The sequence below is a fragment of the Mchenga conophoros genome, linkage group LG12 (genome assembly GCF_057382185.1).
Source record: "Mchenga conophoros isolate Kocher_MC1m ecotype Shallow Benthic linkage group LG12, M_conophoros_male_GT1.1, whole genome shotgun sequence".
NCBI lineage: Eukaryota > Metazoa > Chordata > Actinopteri > Cichliformes > Cichlidae > Mchenga > Mchenga conophoros.
In genome coordinates this window covers 7,645,239-7,667,213 of record NC_140537.1, presented here as the reverse complement: position 1 = coordinate 7,667,213, position 21,975 = coordinate 7,645,239, and the positions used below count along the sequence as shown (strand labels likewise).

General features: G+C 39.1%; 1 protein-coding gene and 1 long non-coding RNA gene across 4 annotated transcripts; both read left to right on the top strand.

Moving 5' to 3' along the window:
- Positions 1-36: 36 nt before the first annotated feature.
- Positions 37-11,887, top strand: LOC146562079 (dynein axonemal heavy chain 5-like). 3 transcript variants are annotated; one of them, XM_085293541.1, is made up of 11 exons: positions 37-240; positions 751-914; positions 1,138-1,294; positions 1,514-1,726; positions 3,287-3,511; positions 4,498-4,670; positions 5,885-5,955; positions 6,360-6,467; positions 7,298-7,485; positions 8,125-8,292; positions 9,445-9,738. In XM_085293541.1, exons 1-11 carry the CDS (start codon positions 166-168, stop codon positions 9,583-9,585), a joined length of 1,683 nt encoding a protein of 560 aa, XP_085149667.1. In that variant the 5' UTR covers positions 37-165; the 3' UTR covers positions 9,586-9,738. The 3 variants fall into 3 exon arrangements, with proteins under 3 accessions (XP_085149667.1, XP_085149668.1, XP_085149665.1); XM_085293539.1 differs by lacking the exon at positions 9,445-9,738 and adding an exon at positions 9,799-11,887 and having other exon boundaries at positions 55-240; XM_085293542.1 differs by lacking the exons at positions 8,125-8,292; positions 9,445-9,738 and adding an exon at positions 7,630-7,796.
- Positions 11,888-13,178: 1,291 nt separating this feature from the next.
- Positions 13,179-14,420, top strand: LOC146562078 (uncharacterized). The gene is made up of 2 exons (XR_014894608.1): positions 13,179-13,479; positions 14,091-14,420. It is a non-coding gene; the product is annotated as an uncharacterized LOC146562078 (long non-coding RNA).
- The last annotated feature ends 7,555 nt before the right edge of the window (positions 14,421-21,975 follow it).

Sequence of the window (21,975 nt, the reverse complement as noted above, 5' to 3'; positions counted from 1 at the left end):
CTGTGGGAAATCTAGACATTAGACGAGCCACACACAGGTGTGCGTCCCTAAGTAAGGCGAACGTGAAGATTTACCTTCTTTTTCAGGTACAACACCCCATTTAAAGCCCAGATTCAGAAGTGGGTTCAGAATCTCTCCAACACCACTGATATTATCGAGCACTGGATGACTGTCCAGAACCTGTGGATCTATCTGGAGGCTGTGTTTGTGGGTGGAGATATCGCCAAACAGTTGCCTAAGGTGAACAACATTTCAGGATGTGATTCATATTGGTTATCAGGCTTAAACATGGACTCCAAATGCAGTTTAAAAGGCAATTTCAGTTTAAAAGGCAAACAAGTGAACTGAACTGAAATTACTCATTTGCAGTTACACAATTTACATAAAAAAATTCTATCTTTACATCATTATCAGATTTCTGGACAATATTCTGGGTGTTTAGGTGCAGTAGTGCATTAATGTGCCAGGCGTTGAGTTTCTTTTATTTTCATTTTCAAAAATTATATTTCAGTCTCTTGAGCAAAATAAATCACTGGTCCAGGCAATGTTTTCAGGCCACAGTGTTTTGACATTTAAAAGAAGAAGAAATAATAGTGAAATGTTGCCTTTGTAAGATTGTTTTACGAGCTTAATTCTAAAATCAGCGCCAAACAGCGTCCAAGCATTTAAAAGAAATAACCAAATACAAAATAAAATAATAAAACAGTCAAACAGTGATCATGAGATAATTGACTAACTCAATCTTTTTAGGAAGCAAAGCGTTTCTCTAACATTGATAAGTCATGGGTGAAGATCATGATGCGAGCCCATGAAATGCCCAATGTGGTACAGTCATGCGTGGGGGATGAGACCATGGGACAGCTGCTTCCACATCTCCTCGAACAGCTGGAGATCTGTCAGAAGTCTCTAACAGGGTGAGTAGAAAAAACTTAAAACACCACCATGGCCCTTATTTTTAGGTTCTAATGAACTTAACCACCAAAAGAAAGGTAGAAGATTTTAAACGATAATCAGTAGTGAGGGTAAGTGAAGTGACTGATTTCCTTTTTTATGCTGTACAGTTAACTATCTGGTTTATTGTATTGTCTGTCAGATGATACTTTGTATTGATTTTTTTAAAATTATGTGGTCAAACAGTTATCTGGAGAAGAAGCGTCTGCTGTTTCCTCGTTTCTTCTTTGTCTCTGATCCTGCCCTGCTGGAGATCCTGGGCCAGGCCTCTGACTCCCACACCATCCAGGCCCACCTTCTCAATGTCTTTGACAATATCAAGTGTGTCCAGTTTCATGAAAAGGTGGATTATGTTCTTTTTTTGTTGTTTATCTTAAACACTTAACCTTCTGAAAAATATGTGATTGTAACATGAAAGTAATAAAATATAATAGCTGCTGTAATGTCAAATTGAATGAACTAATCAGAGTAATGTAGAATTTGAAAAATATACTTTTTATAAGAAAAATAACTTCATCATTGTAGTTATAATAATCGATCTAATCAGTGTTGCCTTTCACAGATATATGACCGCATTCTGGCCGTGTCATCACGCAAGGGAGAGACTGTGGAGCTGGATCGTCCCGTCACAGCTGAAGGGAACGTGGAGGTGTGGCTCAATGCTCTGCTGAAAGAATCCCAGAGGTCTTTGCACCTTGTGATCAGACAAGCTGCTCTGGCTATCCAGGACTCTGGCTTCCAGCTAATTGACTTCCTCAACTCCTTCCCATCTCAAGTAAGTCATTGTCCAAATCCAGGAACTAATCCGCAAACGTTTTAAAACATTGATTCGACCACAACTGGCTATCCTTGTGGAGCAAGGACGGCGCTGCTCAAAAACAGAAACCTGTGTAGCCTAAAGAGGCAATCTACTATGAACATTGTAATAAACTCCAAAATAAATTCTAAAGAAAGTTGGGATGCTCCAAAATGTAAGTTAAAATAGGATGCAATGATTCGCAAGTCTTATAAACCCATATAATAAATCTAGCAAATGTTTAAAACTGAGAAAACTATTTTGAGATAAAATATTGGCTCATTTTGAATTTAATGACTACAACGACAGCCAACAAGAGTCTGGATAAATTAGTGGTAGTAAAAAAAACAGCTGGAACATTTTGCAACTAATTAGGATATCTGGCAACAGCTCAGTAATATGAGTGGATATAAATAGAGCATGTTAGATGAAAGAATTGGGCTGAGTTTCACTAATCTGCAAAAAACTAAAATTGTAGAACAATTACAGAATGATGTTCTTTAGTGTAAAATTGCAAATATGAATTTCCCGTCATCTACGTTACGTGATATCAAAAGATTTCAAGTATCTGGAGAAATCTCTGTGTGCAAGGCTGAAAATCAATATTGGATGCCTGCGAGCTTCAGACCCTCAGGCAGCACTGCATTACAAACAGACCTGATTCTGTCATGGAAATCACTGCATGGGCTCAGGAACACCTCCAGAAAATCAATGTGTGGGAGCACAGTTTGCTGTACAGGCTAAAGCTCTATGCTGCAAAGAAAAAGCCATGTGTGAACATGATCCAGAATCACCGTTATATTCTCTGGACCAGAGGTCATTTAACACTGACTGAGCCAATGTGGAAAACTTTTTATACAACATGGAGACCACATCCTCACGCAATCTGTCTTTTTCTGCTCTCTCTCATGGTATGGGGGTGCATTAGTGCCTATGAAACTGGCAGCTTCCACATCTGGATAGATACCACCATTGCTGAAAAGTATCTAAATGTTTTAGAGCAAAATATGCTCCAATCCAGTCATGTCCCTGTCTTTTTCAGGGAACAACCTGCATATTTCAGCTAAATCGCATACTTTGTAGAAGGATACTCTGGGTTTTTAACTGCCTTACATCAGTCCAGACTGTTCACCACCTGGAAACATCCTGTGTCAGAATAGAACTGGGCAATATTCCTTACCCACGTACAGTTGCTGGTCTCCCCAGTTCCCAGATGTTTACTGACTGTTGTTAAAAGTGAACAAGTATTTTTTTTTTCTTAAAAGGGTGTGTTTTCTATAAGTATTTGTTATTGTTTCTATGTTCTGTTGTGACTAAAATATGGGTTATTGAGATTTGCAAATCATTGCGTTCTGTTTTTATTTATATTGTACTCAGCATCCCAACTTTTGGGAATTGGGGCTGTTATTTTCTCTGTAAATCTTGGGGTGTGGTACTAAACTGCTATAGTATTCCTTCATCAAAACAATAGTTAGATTTCTAAGGTCATCGGTACATTTGACCATTTTGATGTGTTTTGTTTTTTGCACATTAATGTAGGTGGGGTTACTGGGTATTCAGATGATTTGGACAAGGGACTCAGAAGAAGCTCTGACCAATGCCCGATACGATCGTCGCATCATGTCCAAAACCAACCAGTTCTTCCTGGATCTCCTTAACACCCTGATTGACATGACCACAAGAGACTTGGAGGCTGTGGAGAGGACCAAGTATGAGACCCTCATCACTATTCATGTCCACCAGAGGGACATATTTGATGAACTGGTGAGTATGTTGATCATTCGGTGAAAAGAGGCCAGAGACATCCGAGCTGGGATCAGTTAGACTGACGCTGAACTGTGCACATGAACGCTTTGCAATTTCTGTTCAAGATTAGAATCTCCGGCTCAAAATAGCAACCACTCTGTAAACTGTGTTTGATATTCAGACTCCCAAGGGCTGCCATGTCAGAATACAAAATGTTGTTTACTGCAGCGAGTAAATTCTGTCGAAAGTAGTCAGAGGGGTTTTAATGGCAGTCAAGTAATATTTAAAGTCACGACTGTGTTTGAATCTCCACTTAAGGCAGAATAAGCATGTTGCTGAACCCCAAGGTTAATAGAAGCAGTTTGAAGAAACTTTATTTGGATGTGTTTTTTCAGTTCTTTCTAAAATCATTTGTATTTATTTAGCTCATACCATTAATTTGTCCTGCTCATGTTCCTTTGTCCTGTTTGTTTCTAAACACATTTTTGCCTCACCTTATTTCCTCTCCAATAATATATCACACTGCTACTTTTCTACCCCCACTGTATTTTTTCTCACACATATTCTGCTTTTTATCTCTTCTATTCATTACTATTCTAATTCATTTTGTACTTTTTCCCATTTGCATCATTTTAACTTGCTGGACTTTTCTCTTCCCTCCTTTTCACTCTCCCCTATCCTTTACCTTCCTTTCTTCCCATTTCACTTCATGACCTCTTCGTTCATCCTCCACTTTCTTGCTTCTCTTCTCTTTCCACCCTTTTAATGTTACCCTCCTGTCACCGAAATCCCTCCTCACACATCCCGCCCTTCCACCTTTCTTCCCCTCTTTTATCTGGCTTTCATCTCTCTTTTCAAATAATCTTCTGAGTGGTGCCCTTCAATTTCTTATTCTTCACATGCCATCTCCCTTCTCCCTTCACTTCTGTTTCCATCCCCTTGTCTCCTTCTGCCCTCTCTTTCCCTCTTTCCCTGTCTCTTATCGCTACCCTTTCTCCACCTAGTGCCGGTTGCATGTCAAAAGCTCCAGTGACTTTGAATGGCTGAAGCAGTGCCGTTTCTACTTCAATGAGGACTCAGACAAGATGATCATCAACATTACAGATGTGGGCTTTGTCTACCAGAATGAATTCTTGGGGTGTACCGAAAGGCTTGTCATTACACCTTTGACGGACAGGTAAAGCAGACATACGTCAGTAAAATGTATCATAATGGCAAAAGTCATATGCACACACACTAATAAGAAAATAAAGGAAAAAAACAGCAGTATAACTTTTCTTTTTTGCAGTTTAAACAAAGACAGTGTAACCTTGGAGTGACTGTACAGAAAACGTGACCCTGCCTTTGTAACTAAGTCAGAAATGCATGCTGCATCATGCATCAGTTATTTTAGGAACCCACTCTAGATTTATGCTGAAAACTTGACCGTGATTGTTCGTTGTAATGTCAAGTTTCATGAAATGGATTAAACTTTCTGTGGTTGACTAATGACTGGATTTGTAAAGCAAAGAAAAAAAGACAACTCGGGGACTGTGAGGATGAGAAATTAGAAAGCAGGATGAAGCAGGATGAAGCAGTCTTACACAGCGATCATCACATCTGTAACTAACAGGCGATATGAATGACAGAAAGAAAAGGAAAGAGGATCAGACAGAGTGAGGGAGACAGCAGTCCAACAACAAGAAGTGTCTTAGTAACAGACACAGAGGGTAAAATATGAGAAGAGACAAGGAGGGAAAAAAAGATGAGGAGAGACAAGGAGGAGATGTGAGAGGACAGCACTAGGGAGGGAGTTACCATCTAACATCAGACAGCAGCTCTCCAAAAAAGTGGCATGCTGGCCTTATGGCTAGAGGCGCCAAGACAGCTCTGCTTTTCCATCATTTTCTCATGCTGTCTTTCTTCTTTGTTTTGCTTGCTATCATTGTCCTACCTCCTCGCTGCCACCACATCACGTTAAAAAAGGGAAAGGTGCAAGTGGTCCTAAATTGTGGCAAAAAAGATGTTGGGATGAAAAAAGTAAATCTGGTTACGGAGTGGTCAGAATTAATCTGTATCTGCTGAAGGAGAGAAAATATGTCAGTATCCCAGCTTTACCATGATTTTTACCCCGAGGTCAGTCATTGTAATGAAGATGGAGACCAGTGACCAGAGGGCTAGGTCCTGTTGTCAGTCATCCTGATTGCTGATGTGTCCTTGAGCAAATCACTGAATCCCCATCAGCTTCAGGGGCAGGGTTCTAAAGCTTAATCCTTGAACCTTGTGGAGAATGAGATCACGTTCATTTGTGGTCATTTTGAGTATGGATATTATTAGCTTATGAATTTATGAAATGATTCATGATTTATGAAATTAGATTGTTATTATGTTTGTGTGTCTACAATTGGACAGGTGTTACATCACTTTAGCCCAAGCTCTTGGTATGAGTATGGGTGGAGCACCTGCTGGTCCAGCTGGAACAGGTATGAAAATTAGTCACACAGTATCTATCTATTTTTTGGAAATTACATTGAATCAAAAAGAAAATGCAACATTTTATAGGAATGAAAACCTAGAACTGGTATGCAAAACTTATGATTTCGGAATGGGACAGACATGTTAAAAAGCTGTTCCAAGGTTTGCCAAGTGTTAAAGTAATTGAATTTAACCATTTTAAATATAGATAATTTACCCTTCTAGACTCTATACAACTCAGGTCATTTAAATGAAGAATCAAACAACACAGCTATCTCAGTCGGGAACGGCTTCATTACAGAGTTAGCTTTGATAGTTTCTATTATGAGATCATTTGTTGTCAGGTTTTCTATCAGCATACAAATGGTTGCATTTCAGTTTAGGCTGTGAAAATGTTGCCTTTTGTTATCAGGAAAGACCGAGACCATAAAAGACATGGGTCGCTGTTTGGGAAAGTACGTTGTGGTCTTCAACTGCTCTGACCAGATGGACTTCAGAGGCTTGGGGAGAATATTTAAAGGTGAGAATCACTAAGTAAAGTCATGCTATAAGTGTCATGATAGACTGTGTGGCAAGCAGGAAGTACGTACCAATTGCAGAACTCATGAGACAGAATCAACTTAAAGAGGCAGCGTTTATTGCTGGGAGGCTTTACATAAAGATTAAACTTCACAAAAAACAAACCAAAACCCCAAACTAGAAAACTCGAAACTAAACTGGACACTTGAGTCTAAAAACTAAGAAGCACAAACTAGGAAAACAAACCAGGACTGGGAACTAGAATTTCCTCAGGAATTCGGAGGGGAAAAAACAGACAGCATGGTGAGGGTACGACATGACACAGAGCAAGGAAAACATAGGACTGGAGCAATCAAGGAACGGGAGACAGGAGGGAAACACAGCTCGGGGAGAAATCAGAGCTAACGAGACAAGGTGAAGCAAAACCAGACACACTGGAAGCACAACAGGCACAGAGACACAGACTTGACACTGAACATAGGGACACGGGAACAAGAACTAGAAATCACAGAGCAACAAACTAGAGAGCTAGAAATACTGAGACAGAAACCAAAACACTAACAGTGATAACCATGATGGACTCAAAGATCAAAAACACAACAAAACTCAAAACACTGGGTCACCGACCCAGGACCATGACAATAAATATATACCCAGAAAGAAGTTTAAGGGTTTGAGTTATCAGGTTATAGGCCTGTGGGGTTTTTTTTTTTGCTAATAAATCATAACAATACAGATAAAAAAAAACAACAATCACACAATATGTAATGTCAGATATCTTATTTGTTTGCAGCGGACGGACCATAGCTCTGTGTTTATGTGATTTACCAGGTCTGGCTCAGTCTGGTTCGTGGGGCTGTTTTGACGAGTTCAACCGCATCGACCTCCCAGTTCTTTCTGTGGCAGCCCAGCAGATCGCGATAGTTCTCACCTGCAAGAAGGAACGTCACAAAAATTTTGTCTTCACAGATGGAGACAATGTGGACATGAACCCAGAGTTTGGCATCTTCCTTACCATGGTTAGTGATGGAAGTAGAACAAGACTGCTAATATCTATTTGACTGGTCAGAGGAAATATCTAAAGGAGGCAGTTCTTAACATCAGTAAATGACACCTTAGTTAACAGAATGAATATTGAAGTGTATGAACTGTATCTGTTTCAGATGGTGCCTGGACATGCTGTGCATGCATGGACATCAATATTTACTCTTGGCTGTTAGATTTATCGCATAATGATTCCTTTTTTTTTAAAGCAAAATTTTTAATCTTGAAAACTGAAATGAATCACAAATAACACTAAAATGGAATTGAACTCTAACATGTAATATTTTATAAGTCAGTTTTTGAATTAAACTTTGGGCTCTGCCTGCTATTTCATGTGATTTATTTCTTAGAGTAATAGTTAAATCGCTTTATCTCCTTGCCTCATTTGCTGTCCTGAGGCAAGTCATTAAACATAACAGTGGAATAATTCCTCCCTGTGGCGAGAGGGGTCAGAGATCATTTTCCTCTTTTTTATTCTGTGTGTGTGTGTGTGTGTGTGTGTGTGTGTGTGTGTGTGTGTGTGTGTGTGTGTGTGTGTGTGTGTGTGTGTGTGTGTGTGTGTTCTGCAAATGGATTGCAGCTAACTCTTCTTTAATGACCCTTCTCTACACCAGGAGCGTGGAGGGATAGAAGAAATGCCAGAGCCTAAGGACAAGGTGCAGGCTCTAAAGGATCAGGTGGATGGCGTGAAAAGCATCATGACTCAGAATGTGGACCGGATCCTGGCACGAGGAGAAAGGCTGGATGACTTAATGGACAAGACAGAGGATCTGCAAGCAGGGGTCAGTGTGATCACGAGAGTTTTAACTTTCACTTGGCTGTGTGTAAAAGCAGGCTGAGATGTGGACAATACTCCCATACATGCACACTCGTAAATAAAGCTTGGTAAGCTGTGATCTTAGTGATACTGTTCAGTTAAACAAGAATAACAAGTCACTTCGGGCGGTGTCAGGTTCTCCACATAACAGAACAGAACAGGTGAAGTGTGGCCTTTTTCATGCCCTTATTCAACTTTAAGGATTTTACAAAGTCAACTGTGTAAAATGTAAATAAAACCAAATGAGGTCAACTATAGTGTCCCCTAGCAGTAAAGCTAATTACTCTTTTGTCTGTTTTGTTATCCGTTTGTACTCTTGAGGTTGTGGTTGCAGCAGGAAAAGACTTCTTAGAGCTTAAACAGTTGTATTTGACCACACTCACCTTCCATTTTCATTCATGGAAAAACAAGATCTCAAACACAGTAATAGCATTCATTTCCTAATCAGGCTTAATGTTAAGGCCATAGATGTGTAAAAGACGGACATGGTTACTGTGACATCTAATGAGGAGTATAAGGGACACATTAGGAAAAATTATTATTATTATTATTATTATTATTATTATTATTATTATTATTATTGTGGTGAGGAGAAAAAAAGAGAAATGTTTTCCTTGTAACTATACATCTATACAACGATTTGACATCTTAGTTTATGTTCTTATCTTATGTTTAGCTGATCCATCTTCTTCCCTTAAGCCTCATCAGAAATGGTCTCAGTGGCTGGGTGGATGCCAAGTAGCCTTTTTTAAGGAAGGGAAATGGGAATTAAAAGCTGAGGCATGCCACATTGCACCAGAGCTGCACTGAAAATCAGTGGCAATAGCTCTTATGAAGTGATGAATTCAAATGTTTTGGTTTAAGTGCTCATCAGCTTTTACAGAGGAGGACAGGACAGAGGTACAACAGTGAGTGTCTGCACACATCTGTAAAAAAAAAAACAATGAAGGCTCTGTCAATGTTTGGCCCTGCATTTCAGTCATTGATGCTGATGGAAATATGAACACAGAAGATTACTGTTGGCTTTAGATCCACTATGCAATATTGTCTGGAAAGCATCTGATTTGTAGAAAAACACACAGAACGAACACCATCAGTCGTGGATTGGTCTCCACAGAGCCCAGACTGGAACATCGCTGAAGCAGTGCGGGATCATCCGGTCAGAAGACAAAAGGCAGAAACATCCAAAGAAGAGTTCGAATGTCTTTCAAGAAGCCTAAGAACTATTCCTGAAGACCACTTAAGCAAAGCTGCCTAAGAGACTCCAGACTGTGTTGAAGAATAAAAGCGGTGGTATCAATTGTTGACTCTGAAAAAACAAATTCCTTTTATGTTTGCACAAATTTAATAAATCACTGTACCTCTTTGGCATTTTTCTAGCAAAATATTAACAACTCAAGACTAAACAGAGTTATATCAATAGAACTGATTACATAATTTTATTGATTCTCCTGTCTTTTTCCTTTTGTAGGCTCAGCACTTCAAGCAGACGTCTCACAAGGTGGCTCGCTCCTACTGGTGGAAGAATGTCAAGTTGATTGTGGTCATAATTGTGATAGTCCTAATTATCGTCCTCATTATCATCTTACTGGCCACAGGAGTCATCCCTACTAGTTCCCCCGTGGCTCCTATAGTTACTCCCACCAAGAAGCCCTAAACAGACAGAAATTTAAAAAATGTATAGTCAGAATAAAATCATAAGCATATTCCTATTGCACAATATCGAGGGAAAAAAATAATATATATATATATTACATACATATTACATACATATTACATACATGTAAGCTTGAGCAAATCACTGCTATATGGTGAAACCGTTAATACTACACAGTTTCTATGTTGAACTTTTAGGAATTCCAATATTTTATTCTTTGGTTTAAGGGACTTTAATGACAGAACAAGCTTTTGAAAGCCTTTCCCATACAATACCTGCTTCTTCTTCTTCTCTTTTTTTTTCTTCTTTTTTTTAACACATCCTAAACCGCTGTGGAACATCAGTGGTCAATGGCAGTAAAACACTACCGGTATTTTTAAAGGATGTTTCATAGCAGCACTGTCTACTCCTCTTTGTTAAACGGATTCACCATAAGCATTTATTTCATCCCAGCAAAGAGCGAGTCTCTCAAATTTTTGTAGTTGAAAAGAATCAAGCTGGATTATTCCAGTCTCATATTTTATGTTAGGTTTGTCTTAGATGTTGTCACTGGTGCACCTTTACAAAAGACAGCGTGTATAACGCAGAGTATGATTTGGATCGACTGTGTCAGGTTATAAAATGGGTAATATCTGGATCCTTTTTGACACTAGAAAATTACCACAGAGTTAACAGTTTTAGGTCACAGTATATTTAATGGGAGGATGAATTATGGAGTTGATTTTGACATCTGTCTGGCTTCTGGGCGATATTACATAAGCTTCCAAAACCACTCTGGCCCATCAGGTAACTGGACCTCTGCTGGTGTCCTGTTTAAAATGACAGTGGAACATTAGAAGTGGATATTTTGGGTACTTTTGACCCTCTGTGATTTGGCTTTTTATTTTTTTTGGTTCATCCCACTGAAGACAAATCAGATTTGGATCTGGGGTATGAGGAGGCCAGGTGAACACCAGGAGCTCTTCCATATGTTCTGGAGCCATTCGTTATCAGCAACAAATGTTATTAACGTTACCTGTCAGAAGTTTGTTGTGGCTGATTGGTGTATTTCAGTCAAAATGCTTCCAGTTTTGTTACAGTCAAGACAACCTACATAAGAACGGTTTATTGAATTAATATACTTTGAATACTCTCTAAATGGTGTTTATGAAGTAAGCAATGAAAAGATTACAGTAAAGCCATCAAGTGTGTTGACATTAAATGAGCAGTCGGTTACTACACCACTGAAACAAGGGGTGTAGTTTTAAATTTGCATCGAACTCCTATTCGGACCGTAAAGTTTAACTGATAGCCTACAGCTGACTAGCCACCTGCAGGTATGCAGTGCAGAAACTCACAGCCTTTGGAGGGGAATTGCAATGTCAACCACCTCTACAACACTCCCCCTCTGGCCCGTGTCAGCCACAGTGGATGTTACAATACCAGTTTAGTTTCAAAGAGGTCAAAGGGCTTCTGGTGTGAGCTGTATAGAGTCGTCATATTCTCACTGATGTGTATATTTGTAGACTTTAGCAGACCTCTCCATAAGTGCCTCTTCTGTAGAGGCTATTAATGTTACTTTTTTCTTATTTAATCAGAAGTGAATGAATAAAATCTGAATGTAATTTCTGTATAAATAAATTGTAACTGATTCTGTATACAACCCTAAAGTTTCATGATGAGGTAACAAAATCCCTGTTGGAAAAAATACTTTTTTCCCCTTTTTGGTCTCATCTCTTGATGCATATAAACCACACTCTTGTTTCTGTAAGACATCTTCAGTGAGTCTGTTGCTGTGTTTAAGGATTTTTTCTACTGTGTGTAACTCTTGTAATTTAAAGCTCTTGAGGGTCTTATTCTGATGACTTACGGTATTTAATGGTTTTGACGGTCTGATAGAGAATAAATTGTATTTTTCTTCTGCTCTGTTGTCATGTCTTCTTCTGTGATCACAGTTTTGCCACAAGATGGAGACAGATTGTGATCTAAGCTCCTGTTTCTCCTCAGTTCATTCTATCCTATTCTGCTCAGTAGTGTGTACACAATTTAATTAGTGAGGAAAACGCACACGGTAGCACAGCGGTTAGCACTGTTGCCTCACAGCAAGAAGATCCTGAGTTCAATTCGACCATCAGCCTAGCATCTTTCTGTTTGGAGTTTGCATGAGTTCCTCCCAGTGTCCCAAGACATATAGTTATTAGTGATAGGTTAATTAGTAACTAAATTGTATTATTGTAGGGTGTACCTTACAATATAAAGCGCTTTATATTGTAATGCTCTGAGTCTATGAGCCTTATGCCATGAGAAGTGAATTCCAGCCCAAACTTACTGTAAACTTACTTACTATCCTTCAATATAGTGGAAACAAAATACTGTATCTATCACAGAAAATGTCTTTAAACTGAAAACAAAATAGCAAGATTGTGTTTAATGGACATAAAGCAGATTTCACAAGGTCGAGGTCATCCATTTACTGACTCCTCCACTAAATGGGACACGCCTTTGCCCTGGCATGTCTAATTAAATTCTTTATTTCCTTATTATAGAATATCTTCCATCATGGTTTCCCGACAAAGGCGCTTGCAGTATGCCACATTACCTGCCACATACCCGGCTGTAGTTGATAAGCATTTTTGAAGTCACATGTCTAATGAGACAAGTAAAGAGCAAAGGGAAAAAAATCTGTTCAGAGAAATGAATGGGAGTTTATCATTTCATAGCTGTGTAGGAGATCCTTGTCTTAAACTGTGGGGTCAGAGGTTACCTTGGTTACATGTGTTTCCTTTGGTGCAGGGTGGCATCACTGTATTGTCACAATGTTTTTCCAGACGATCGAGATTTCCATTACGACACCTTGAAATGCTGCAGATCTGTGACAAACTGACAACAGGCACAGCACGAACATGGCAGACATGGTAAGTGAATATTTAATACACTTTTATAAGCTGAATTCCCAGGAAGCAAACACATTTGACTTAATCTGGCATAATTCTGAGAAAGTTTTTAGAATTCAGATACTTTGTATTATTTTAATCCTGAAAGTTAGGACTGCAGCCTGGCAGAGTTACAAGTTCAGTGTGCCATTGTTTATCAGCAGTGATCACACAAACAACTGCGGTGCTTTCAGTCTCATATTGTGACAATCCCCCTTGACTCCTTGATCATCCTTCATTCCTCTCCTCACGTCAGAGGAAGCAAGAGTAGTTTTGGGTACAGTCATTTAAGAACATTTCATTATAAAGTGATGACAGATGACACTATCAAGATGACACCTGTGCATGTGTAACCACGGTAACTTCTGACCCCACTTCCGCCAGTCCCTTTATTGTGGCGGGAATGAATCCTGTATAAGTTCCGGGTCAATCAGCTGCATGTCCCTGCTCCTCTGGCTGCTGTTGTCCCTGTGGTTGGCGTACTTGTCAGATCACGACAAATTTTGCACTACAGGCCAGTTGACAGCGTGCAATAACCCGGCCGATTCATTCATCTTTACACTACCTCACACTCGACTCAACGGTGAGTTATTTGTTTGTTTTGTTTTGTCACAATTAATGTACATGCGGAGCCGCGATCGCGCATCCTACAATGCCGGTAAGCTAATGCTAGGCTAGCGACAGTAAGTGCAATTACTAGTGTCATCTATTGAATCTTGTTGTTTTTGTTTATTCCATTATGGCCGAATGTTGACTTAACGTATCTAGAGTTGAACGAGTGATTTGATTTTTGTAGTTTTGTCCGTTTTGGATGTTTTTTGTTACTTTTCTGATGAAATGCCGAAACGGCCTATGGGATTTTGCATTGAGTTAAATTCCATTTACATTATTGAATCTGTTGCGCAACACCTGTGATTAAATGAGTTTTGTAAATATATTTGATTAACTTTGGATAATATTTATTAGCTTTAACGCTGATATACTTTGATGGGACCCATGAGAATGTCTTTCTATAATAGTATTTAGAATGACATTCATTATAAGAGATGATGGTTTATTGATTGTTGTATGAAACATGGCATTGATTACTTGACTTTGTTATTTATGGATTTATGTATTTATTTTGTCACAGCAGTAGAATGCTGTTTCATTTTCTTCTGTGAATCATAATTTCTGTTTTTTGACCTTGTTTAGGTCAGGTTTTTTTTTTTTTTGTTCTCCCGCGATCAGCCCTGATCAGCGCGAGATGGCGAGCCACCCGACCACCGCTACGGTGCGGTAGGAATTGTGAACCTATGGACTGAATCACAAATTGTTGACAATGACCTATCACAGGTCCATGGAACTAAACTAAATCACATACTGGACTACACCTCATCCCACCTCCTTTTGGAACCTACTAAGCTGTTTTGTATTGTCAACATTATTTTTGTTTGTGATATATATGCATATGTTTCTATTTCTTTTGTACATCCGTCTATACACTTCTCATAACAAACATAATATATATATATTTGAGCTCTACTTTTGTTTCCTGTGTTTTATTCACACCCTCAGGCTCCATAGTCGAATCTTAATCTGATAGCTCATTGTCTATGAGGCTGCAGTCAGGCGCCCTGGTCCTTTAACCGCGTTACACATGCTCAATTATAGTTAGCCTTTTCTGTCCTCGCAGGAGCATTTTGAAACAGATACATCCCTCAGCCGTTCTGAGATTGATTTCTGAGTCACAGGCAGGAACACAGAGGAGACGAGAAGCAGCAGAAGAGGGAAATTTAAAAAGCCCATTGTCCAGTTAATTATCTCTCCCACCCAAGAATACTGGAGTGCCATAAAGTACAGGCTGAATTGCTCATTATAGGAAATTACATAACTAGTTTCAGCAAAGTGAACAAACTATCATTGTAGTTTCCTTGTTTCAGTAATTTTATCATTTACAGTAAATGGTTCTAATCATCACAAGAACCCCTTTGCAAAAACAGTTTGATTCATTATAGCAGGAATGCAGTGGTTAGACTGGTTTTGCCAGTCCAATGCCTCATGTTACTGAAGCCTGCATGAACAGTTAGAGTGACTGATGTCATCAGTCATGGTGCTAGCAGCTGTAATACTTAATGCACTGTGCATTGTGTCTTGAACTAACGGACAACACCAAATTATGTTTTGGGGCCTAAAAGATGCTCTGCTACACCTTTACTGGAGCATTACCTTCACCATGTTTGACAGATTATGTGATATGCTTCAAATCCAGAGCTCTGGAACAAGTTAAATTTTCATGTGTGCAAAGGATTTTTTTTTTTTTTTCAGAATTGATCAGGTTATTGGCAAAGTCTAATCTGGATTTCTTGTTCTTAATTTTAACAAGTGGTTTATACAGTGTTGGAAATTCTTTGCAATCCCATTCATGATGGCATCTATGGATTGTAGACCTTCACAATGACATGCCTACTTCCTCCATTGTGTTTTTGACTTGAATGTTGTTTTGAAACTGTATTTCTACTATATTTCTGGTTTATTTTGGTTTTAAAACATCTACTTTAGCCACTAAGCAGTAAGCCACATGAAATTACATAATAGAGTGGTATGTATGTGTATGTGCATAGTGTGAGTTTATTTGCTATAGACTTCCAACGTTCTATGGCCTTAAGATTAGCTCAGGAAAAATGTGTAGAGAGCTTTTATAAAAATTTTATAAATATCATGCTCTTTAATGATCATTTTACATGTGTCACATTTTAAAAACACAATTAGAAAAGCATTCACAAAAACAGTTCGAGAACTTACATCTTTACTTTTTCCACAGTGCCTGCCTCTTACAAAACCTTGTGCTTTTCATAATCAGACACAATAATTTAGGATTATCTAAGACCTGCCATCAAATGTCTCTTTTACAATCATTTGTGTTCGCTGCTCCCAGAATGTAACTCTTGCGCACTTTTATGCGTAACTCCAGAATATTCAACTCCAGAGATTTGCCATGTGTGTGTATATATATATGTGTGTATATATATATGTGTGTGTGTGTGTATGTATATATATATGTATGTGTATGTGTGTGTGTATATATATATATATATATATATATATATATATATATATATATATATATATATATATATATATATATATATATATATGTATATATATATATATATGTATATGTGTGTATATATATGTTTGTTTTTTCTGTCATGTTATGGAATTTTATATTTTACAAATTAACAGAGATCGGAACTTTACTGATAATTCGTCTAAGCAAAAAAAATATCCCCATTCAAAAATGTCATGTCACAACCTCATTGACTTACGGAATGATGCTGTTTGGTCAGATGAAAACTAAATATTAATGAGGACAAAAGGAATCAGAAGCTCCAAGGACAACTCGATGAAGCACTGGAAAGAAATGAAGAAATTCTTCATGAGAAGGAAGAACAGGACATGAAGCAGAGAGACATGGAGCGCAAACTCAAAGACGTGGTGGAAATAAAGCTTGATGAAACGCAGGTCAGAAATGAACAGTTACTTCAAGAGAAAGAAGAACAACTTATTCTCCAGGACTTTGAGAGTAAAAATCTAAAACTGCAAGAATTTTCTAATGAAATGAAGGACAAAACAACAGAACTGGAAGCAGAAAAGGAAAAACTGGAAAAACAATGCTCAGAGATGCAGAGTAGGATCGATGAAATGCTGAGAAAGAAGACAGAACTCGAAGAACTTTCTAACAAATTAAAGTGCAAAAACACTGAAATGCAGGCACAAAAGCAACAACAAAAGAAAGCACATGAAGACCTGCAGTGTACACTTGAAGAAATTTGGACAAGAAGTCAGCAGTTAGAAGATATGCACAACAGAGAAACCCAGACATGTACAAGGCAAAGCTAATACAGGAGGCAACATCTAAAGAACTGAAAGAAAAGCTTGAAGAAAAAGCAGCAAAATTAGAAGAAGTGGAGCAAAGATGCAAGAAATTTGAGAAGCAAAATGCAGAAACAATTGATGAGTTAAGAACCCTAATCCTAGAGAAAAAAAAGTCTAGTGGAAGAGCACCTGAAAAAGAAGAAAATACGCTTCTGTTTGTTCTGGAGGAGGGACACGGCTGCTTCCTAACCTGATGTAGCCTCGTCTTCCTCCGCCACTGTTCCCTAAGAAGGTGGACCTAGCAGGGTCACCGGGGGACGGGGAGCTGTGCCTCACGGCCCTCACTTCGTCTGAGAAACCCTCATGCAGAGTTCAGAAACATGTGTGTTGAGTATGTCTTTGTGAGCCTCCACCATTTACTGGTGGGTGCAGCCTGAACTGTCTAGAGACAGACCAGACCAGCTGCACAACACAGACACTTGAAACCTGAGGACAAAAACTACAAGAACAACAGAAACAGGAAAGAAAACGTAGCTTAGAACCATGCAGCGCTACAGGAGACGGCAGCACTGCAGAGGTGAGGACCGGCACCTGTTTGAAAGAGACAAATACACACAAACACACACAACAACCGACGAGATACAATCACAGAGAGAGGAAAAAGTGGTTATACAGAACTTGAGGACATTACCTACATGTAAATATATAAATAATTATAAATTTGTTGGGTTTTGTTTAACAATGTCAGAAGGAGAGAGGCACTGAGGCACCGTCTTCCGCCCCCCGACCCTCCTGCTGTGCCTCCTCCTTCTGACAGGAACTGCCTAAAGAGCAAGTATGAATGATGCCTGAGTGGACAAACACAACTCACAAGTTCCTGGCTCTCTCGGCTCCTCTGCAGAGGGTCCTAGGCTACGTCCACACTAATATGTTTTAGTTTGTAGTGCATCGTTTTCTCTCCGTTGTGGCCTCCCGTCCACACTGAGACGCCGTTTTCACTGATGGAAAATGCAGCGTTTTGAAAACACTCTCGAAAACGCATACATTTGGAAATGGTGCTTTTGCATGGCAGTGTGGACAGCAAAAACAAAGACTTTCTAAAATGATGACGCATGTTAGTCATATGATGCAGTCATGTGACCAATTAAACTAAGATAGCGGAGGGCATTTTATACAGCAGTTGTTTTGTTTGCTCTGAATTTCGACAGCCCTATTAAAGGTTAATGTCAGTCTGTACATGCTCCAGATAGCTTTTCTTCAAATTCTTCAACTCTCACTCGCTTTTGCAACTTTGCACTTTTGTGTTACTCGCTGCAACAATTCCACCTCATTGTTAGTCCATTTAAAAAACTCGGTGCTTTTCCTCGACATTTTGCCGCGACGTTTCAAAGAGCGGGAAAGTAAAGAAGCGGCAGACAGAAATGAGGCAGGTCGAATCTTCTTGCGTTTCACGCATGCGCAGTACTGGAACGTAAGCGTTTTCAGCCGTTCTGTGAAAACGACTGAAAACGCTAGTGAACACACCGTTAGACGCAGAGCGTTTTCAGACAAAACGCCATTTTCAAATCTGTCCGGGCTACTGTGGACGTAGTCACATCATCAATCTTCATTCAAGATTAATTTATTATTTTGAATGATATAGTTATTAATTTATCTTAAGTTTAAAAACAAGAAATGGGTAATAGCTGTGTGTGTGTGTGTGTGTGTGTGTGTGTGTGTGTGTGTGTGTGTGTGTGTGTGTTACTCTGTACATGAAACAACTTTGTAGAAAACCATTTTCCTGTCGAAACATTAGCAAACACAAACAAAGTGTTATTAACAAACGAATTACTAATATCCCTCTCTATGATAGTGATTTATTTTCTTACGGGATTAAAACTGTAAATTTTACCAAACTAAAGAAAGTAATACAAAGTAATAAAACTTTTTATCATTTAGTTAAGATCCAACATCCATTCTTTTCATAGTTGGTTGCTACCACCAGAGGGCGACATGGAGTACTTTTACCCATGTAGAGAAACATAAACGCTCATATATTACACACGCACCAACATTTTACTGTCTATTACTACATCAGTCTGTTTACATTAAACTGATATTGATAAATAAACTCACAAATATAGCTTCATGAATTTGGTAACGTCCTGTAAGTCATATCGTCAAATGCTTTTGTTCCAAAATAAAAAGGCTGTTGAAATAATGATTGGTGTGGTTTTTACAGGTGAATGAGCAGCAGAATAACTACAGAGAATCTGTGAATACATGAATGACCTTTTGTAATATGCCTTTAGCCTATTAGTGCCCTGAAAGAGTGGAGATTTTACCTATTTTAGCAAAATGATCTACAAACTGTATGGGTGAATATAGGAGCTTGTTAACAGGTTAGCATGTCCAACTAACAGACAGGAAAATGAGCTATGTATTTTTTAGATATCATGTTATCAGCTGACCACTGAAAGCTCTTTCTGCATATATCTTCTACACGTTCTGTCTCTTGTCACGTGTGTGTTTATATTTAAATCATGTATGTTGATTATTTAAATATGCTTTTTCATTCATTTTTAAAAAATGTCAACAGCTGTCGTTTACAGATTCATTGTTTACTATATGCTATATATATATATATATATATATATATATATATATATATATATATATGAACATGAACAAAACTGAAAACACTGGGTCACCGACCCAGGAACCCTGACAATATGTATTTTACCTGGTTAATGTGTGTGGCGGGGCGTGGTCTGCAGCGCCGCTGCAGGGGAGGCGGACGCACCTGAGCGGCACCCGCGATCACGCCTCGGCGCCTTAACGTCTGTGCTCTCTATGCTGTTGTGTTGGTATGTGTCGGGCTGTGAGCTTTAACACCGGCTGTATGCATACAGCAACCGTGTGTGAAAAGTGGTCAATAAAGAGAAGCTGTAAAGCGTGTTCATGGAAACATCGTTGGGTCTGCCGTGATATGTTTACAATGGGACTTCTGCTCCTGAATCTCTGCGCACAGCGTCTGCAAATCGGAGCTGTATGAAGTCACTTTCATCTTTACGCAGGACTGTAAGCTGTCATCTGTGAGGCGTGAGCGGTGTTTGTTTTTAACATAGTTCACGGTGGAGCTGCTGACATAATGTGGATCCGAAGATTGATAATTAGCCTACCTGGGGTTGAAAGTCTCGATAAATGCACGGCGTTTCGGCGGGTATATCGGCTTCCGCAAGTGTGACGCTTATTTTGAGCGTTCAAAAACTACAGTTTTTTCTGAATGCTTAAACCCTAACTGTGATTCCTGTAGCACAATCTCTAAAACTATTCAGACTTATAGCAAAACCACTCACTGAGTTTGCAAAACTAAAAGCACATAAACTGCTTTGCACTCAGTTTGCAATTTTGTAACACACACTTTGCAAAACGGTAGGCACAATTCACTGCACAACACTCAATTACCAAATTTCCAACACACTCCTAGCAAAAGTATACACATGTATGGCTATCATTAACACTAATTTGCCAACTGTCTGGCACACTTTCACATGTCAAAACTTTTTTTAGATAATTAGTTCACTTTGCAATCAGCCTAAGCACTATAATACAGGTAAGCTGTGTGTGCGGAGTACAATGGAGGGAGCAGAAAGAGTGAGAAGTAGAGGAGGCCGAGGAAGAGGACGTGGAGGTGAAGAAGTAGGATGAAGAGGACGACAAGGACAAGGAGGAGCAAGAGGAAGATGAGGAGGGGGGAGAGGAAGGGTAGGAAGAGTAAGAAATAGAATTGCTGATGACAATAGTGGACCATGTAATCAACCATGTAATCAACCGTGGAATGACCCTGAGGGTAGCTGGCCAACGGGTCCAGCCTAACTCGAGCCGCTACACTGTAGCAAGTACCATAAGGACATCTTGAAATGAGAATCGGTTAGTACAGTCACTTCGCACAAAGATTTGTAGCACTGCCATATGCCAATGAGAAACACACCAATACCATTGATGTAAAAATACTGAAATTGTTACTTTACAGAATTGCTAGATGACCAGATGCTGGGGGCAGAGGAAGCATGTTCACTGCAGACCAAGTAACCCATATAGTCATTATGGCGATTGCAAATAATCCTATACTTGGAAATGAACACTTGTGTTTGTTTTGATGTGTTTCAAGTACACCAGTACTTGAAGTTTGGATCCCTCTATGCTTATGGATCTATGACAGAAGTATGAGCTCAAACTGACATAGCCTACCTTGTGCACAGAGAAAGCAAAAGCCAGATGTGTTTTGTATTCATACCATCAGTGTGCAGTTGGCGCATTGTGTGCTTAGTAGATGATGGCTTGTGTGTACTGTTTGATACGGAAACACCATTTTTACGAAGGTGTGAAGAGTTAATCTAGCTGTGTTTGCTTTTGCAAGAGAACTACAATGTTTTGATGATTGGGTGACAGGTTTTCTTATTTGTGTGAAGAGTTTTGCAAAATTAGCCAATAGTTACAAAAAATGTGCTTAGGCATTCAGAAAAAACTGTAATAAACTAAAAGACAGAAATCAGATTATAAGATCTGTGGTGTTGTTGATTTATATTATGGTACTTATCATTTGTGATATTTATTACTGTGTGCATACTTTATTAGGAGAGATGAGATTAAATGTTGTCAGACAAATATTCTCTTCCTTGCTGGTTCCATCGAAGGAGAAATGTTCAAGTAAGTATGTAACTGGGACGTAATCCAATTCCACAACACAATGTGACGGGGAATCAGCTGTGTTTTGCTGCCCAATTTATTTAGAATCTGGTGCAAACCGGCGAGCCAGTTCCTGAATCAGTCACGTGGTACGGACTGCCCGCGAGGCCTCGAACATCACTGCATACGTAATCAAAGCAAGCCTCGATACGCGCTTTACAAAACTACCACGAGATTACCCGACACACGCTTCAAAGCTTCGACACACAGGAGACATCACTACTGCACACAGCCTTCACACGACAACAGGTGCACCACACTGCTAAGTGTGTTTTGTGTTTAGAGTTTTGCTAAATGGGAGACTGAGCTTTGAATAGTGTTTAAGATTGGTGATTTTAAGCTAGCGATTGAATTGTGTTTTCAGATGAAAGCGCTTATAACCTTCTCCCAAAGTAGAGTACTCTTCCTCCACCCAAACCTAAAATGTATATTTCTAAATACAGGGAAGCAATTGTATTAGAAAATAAATATAAAAATGAACACAGGACCA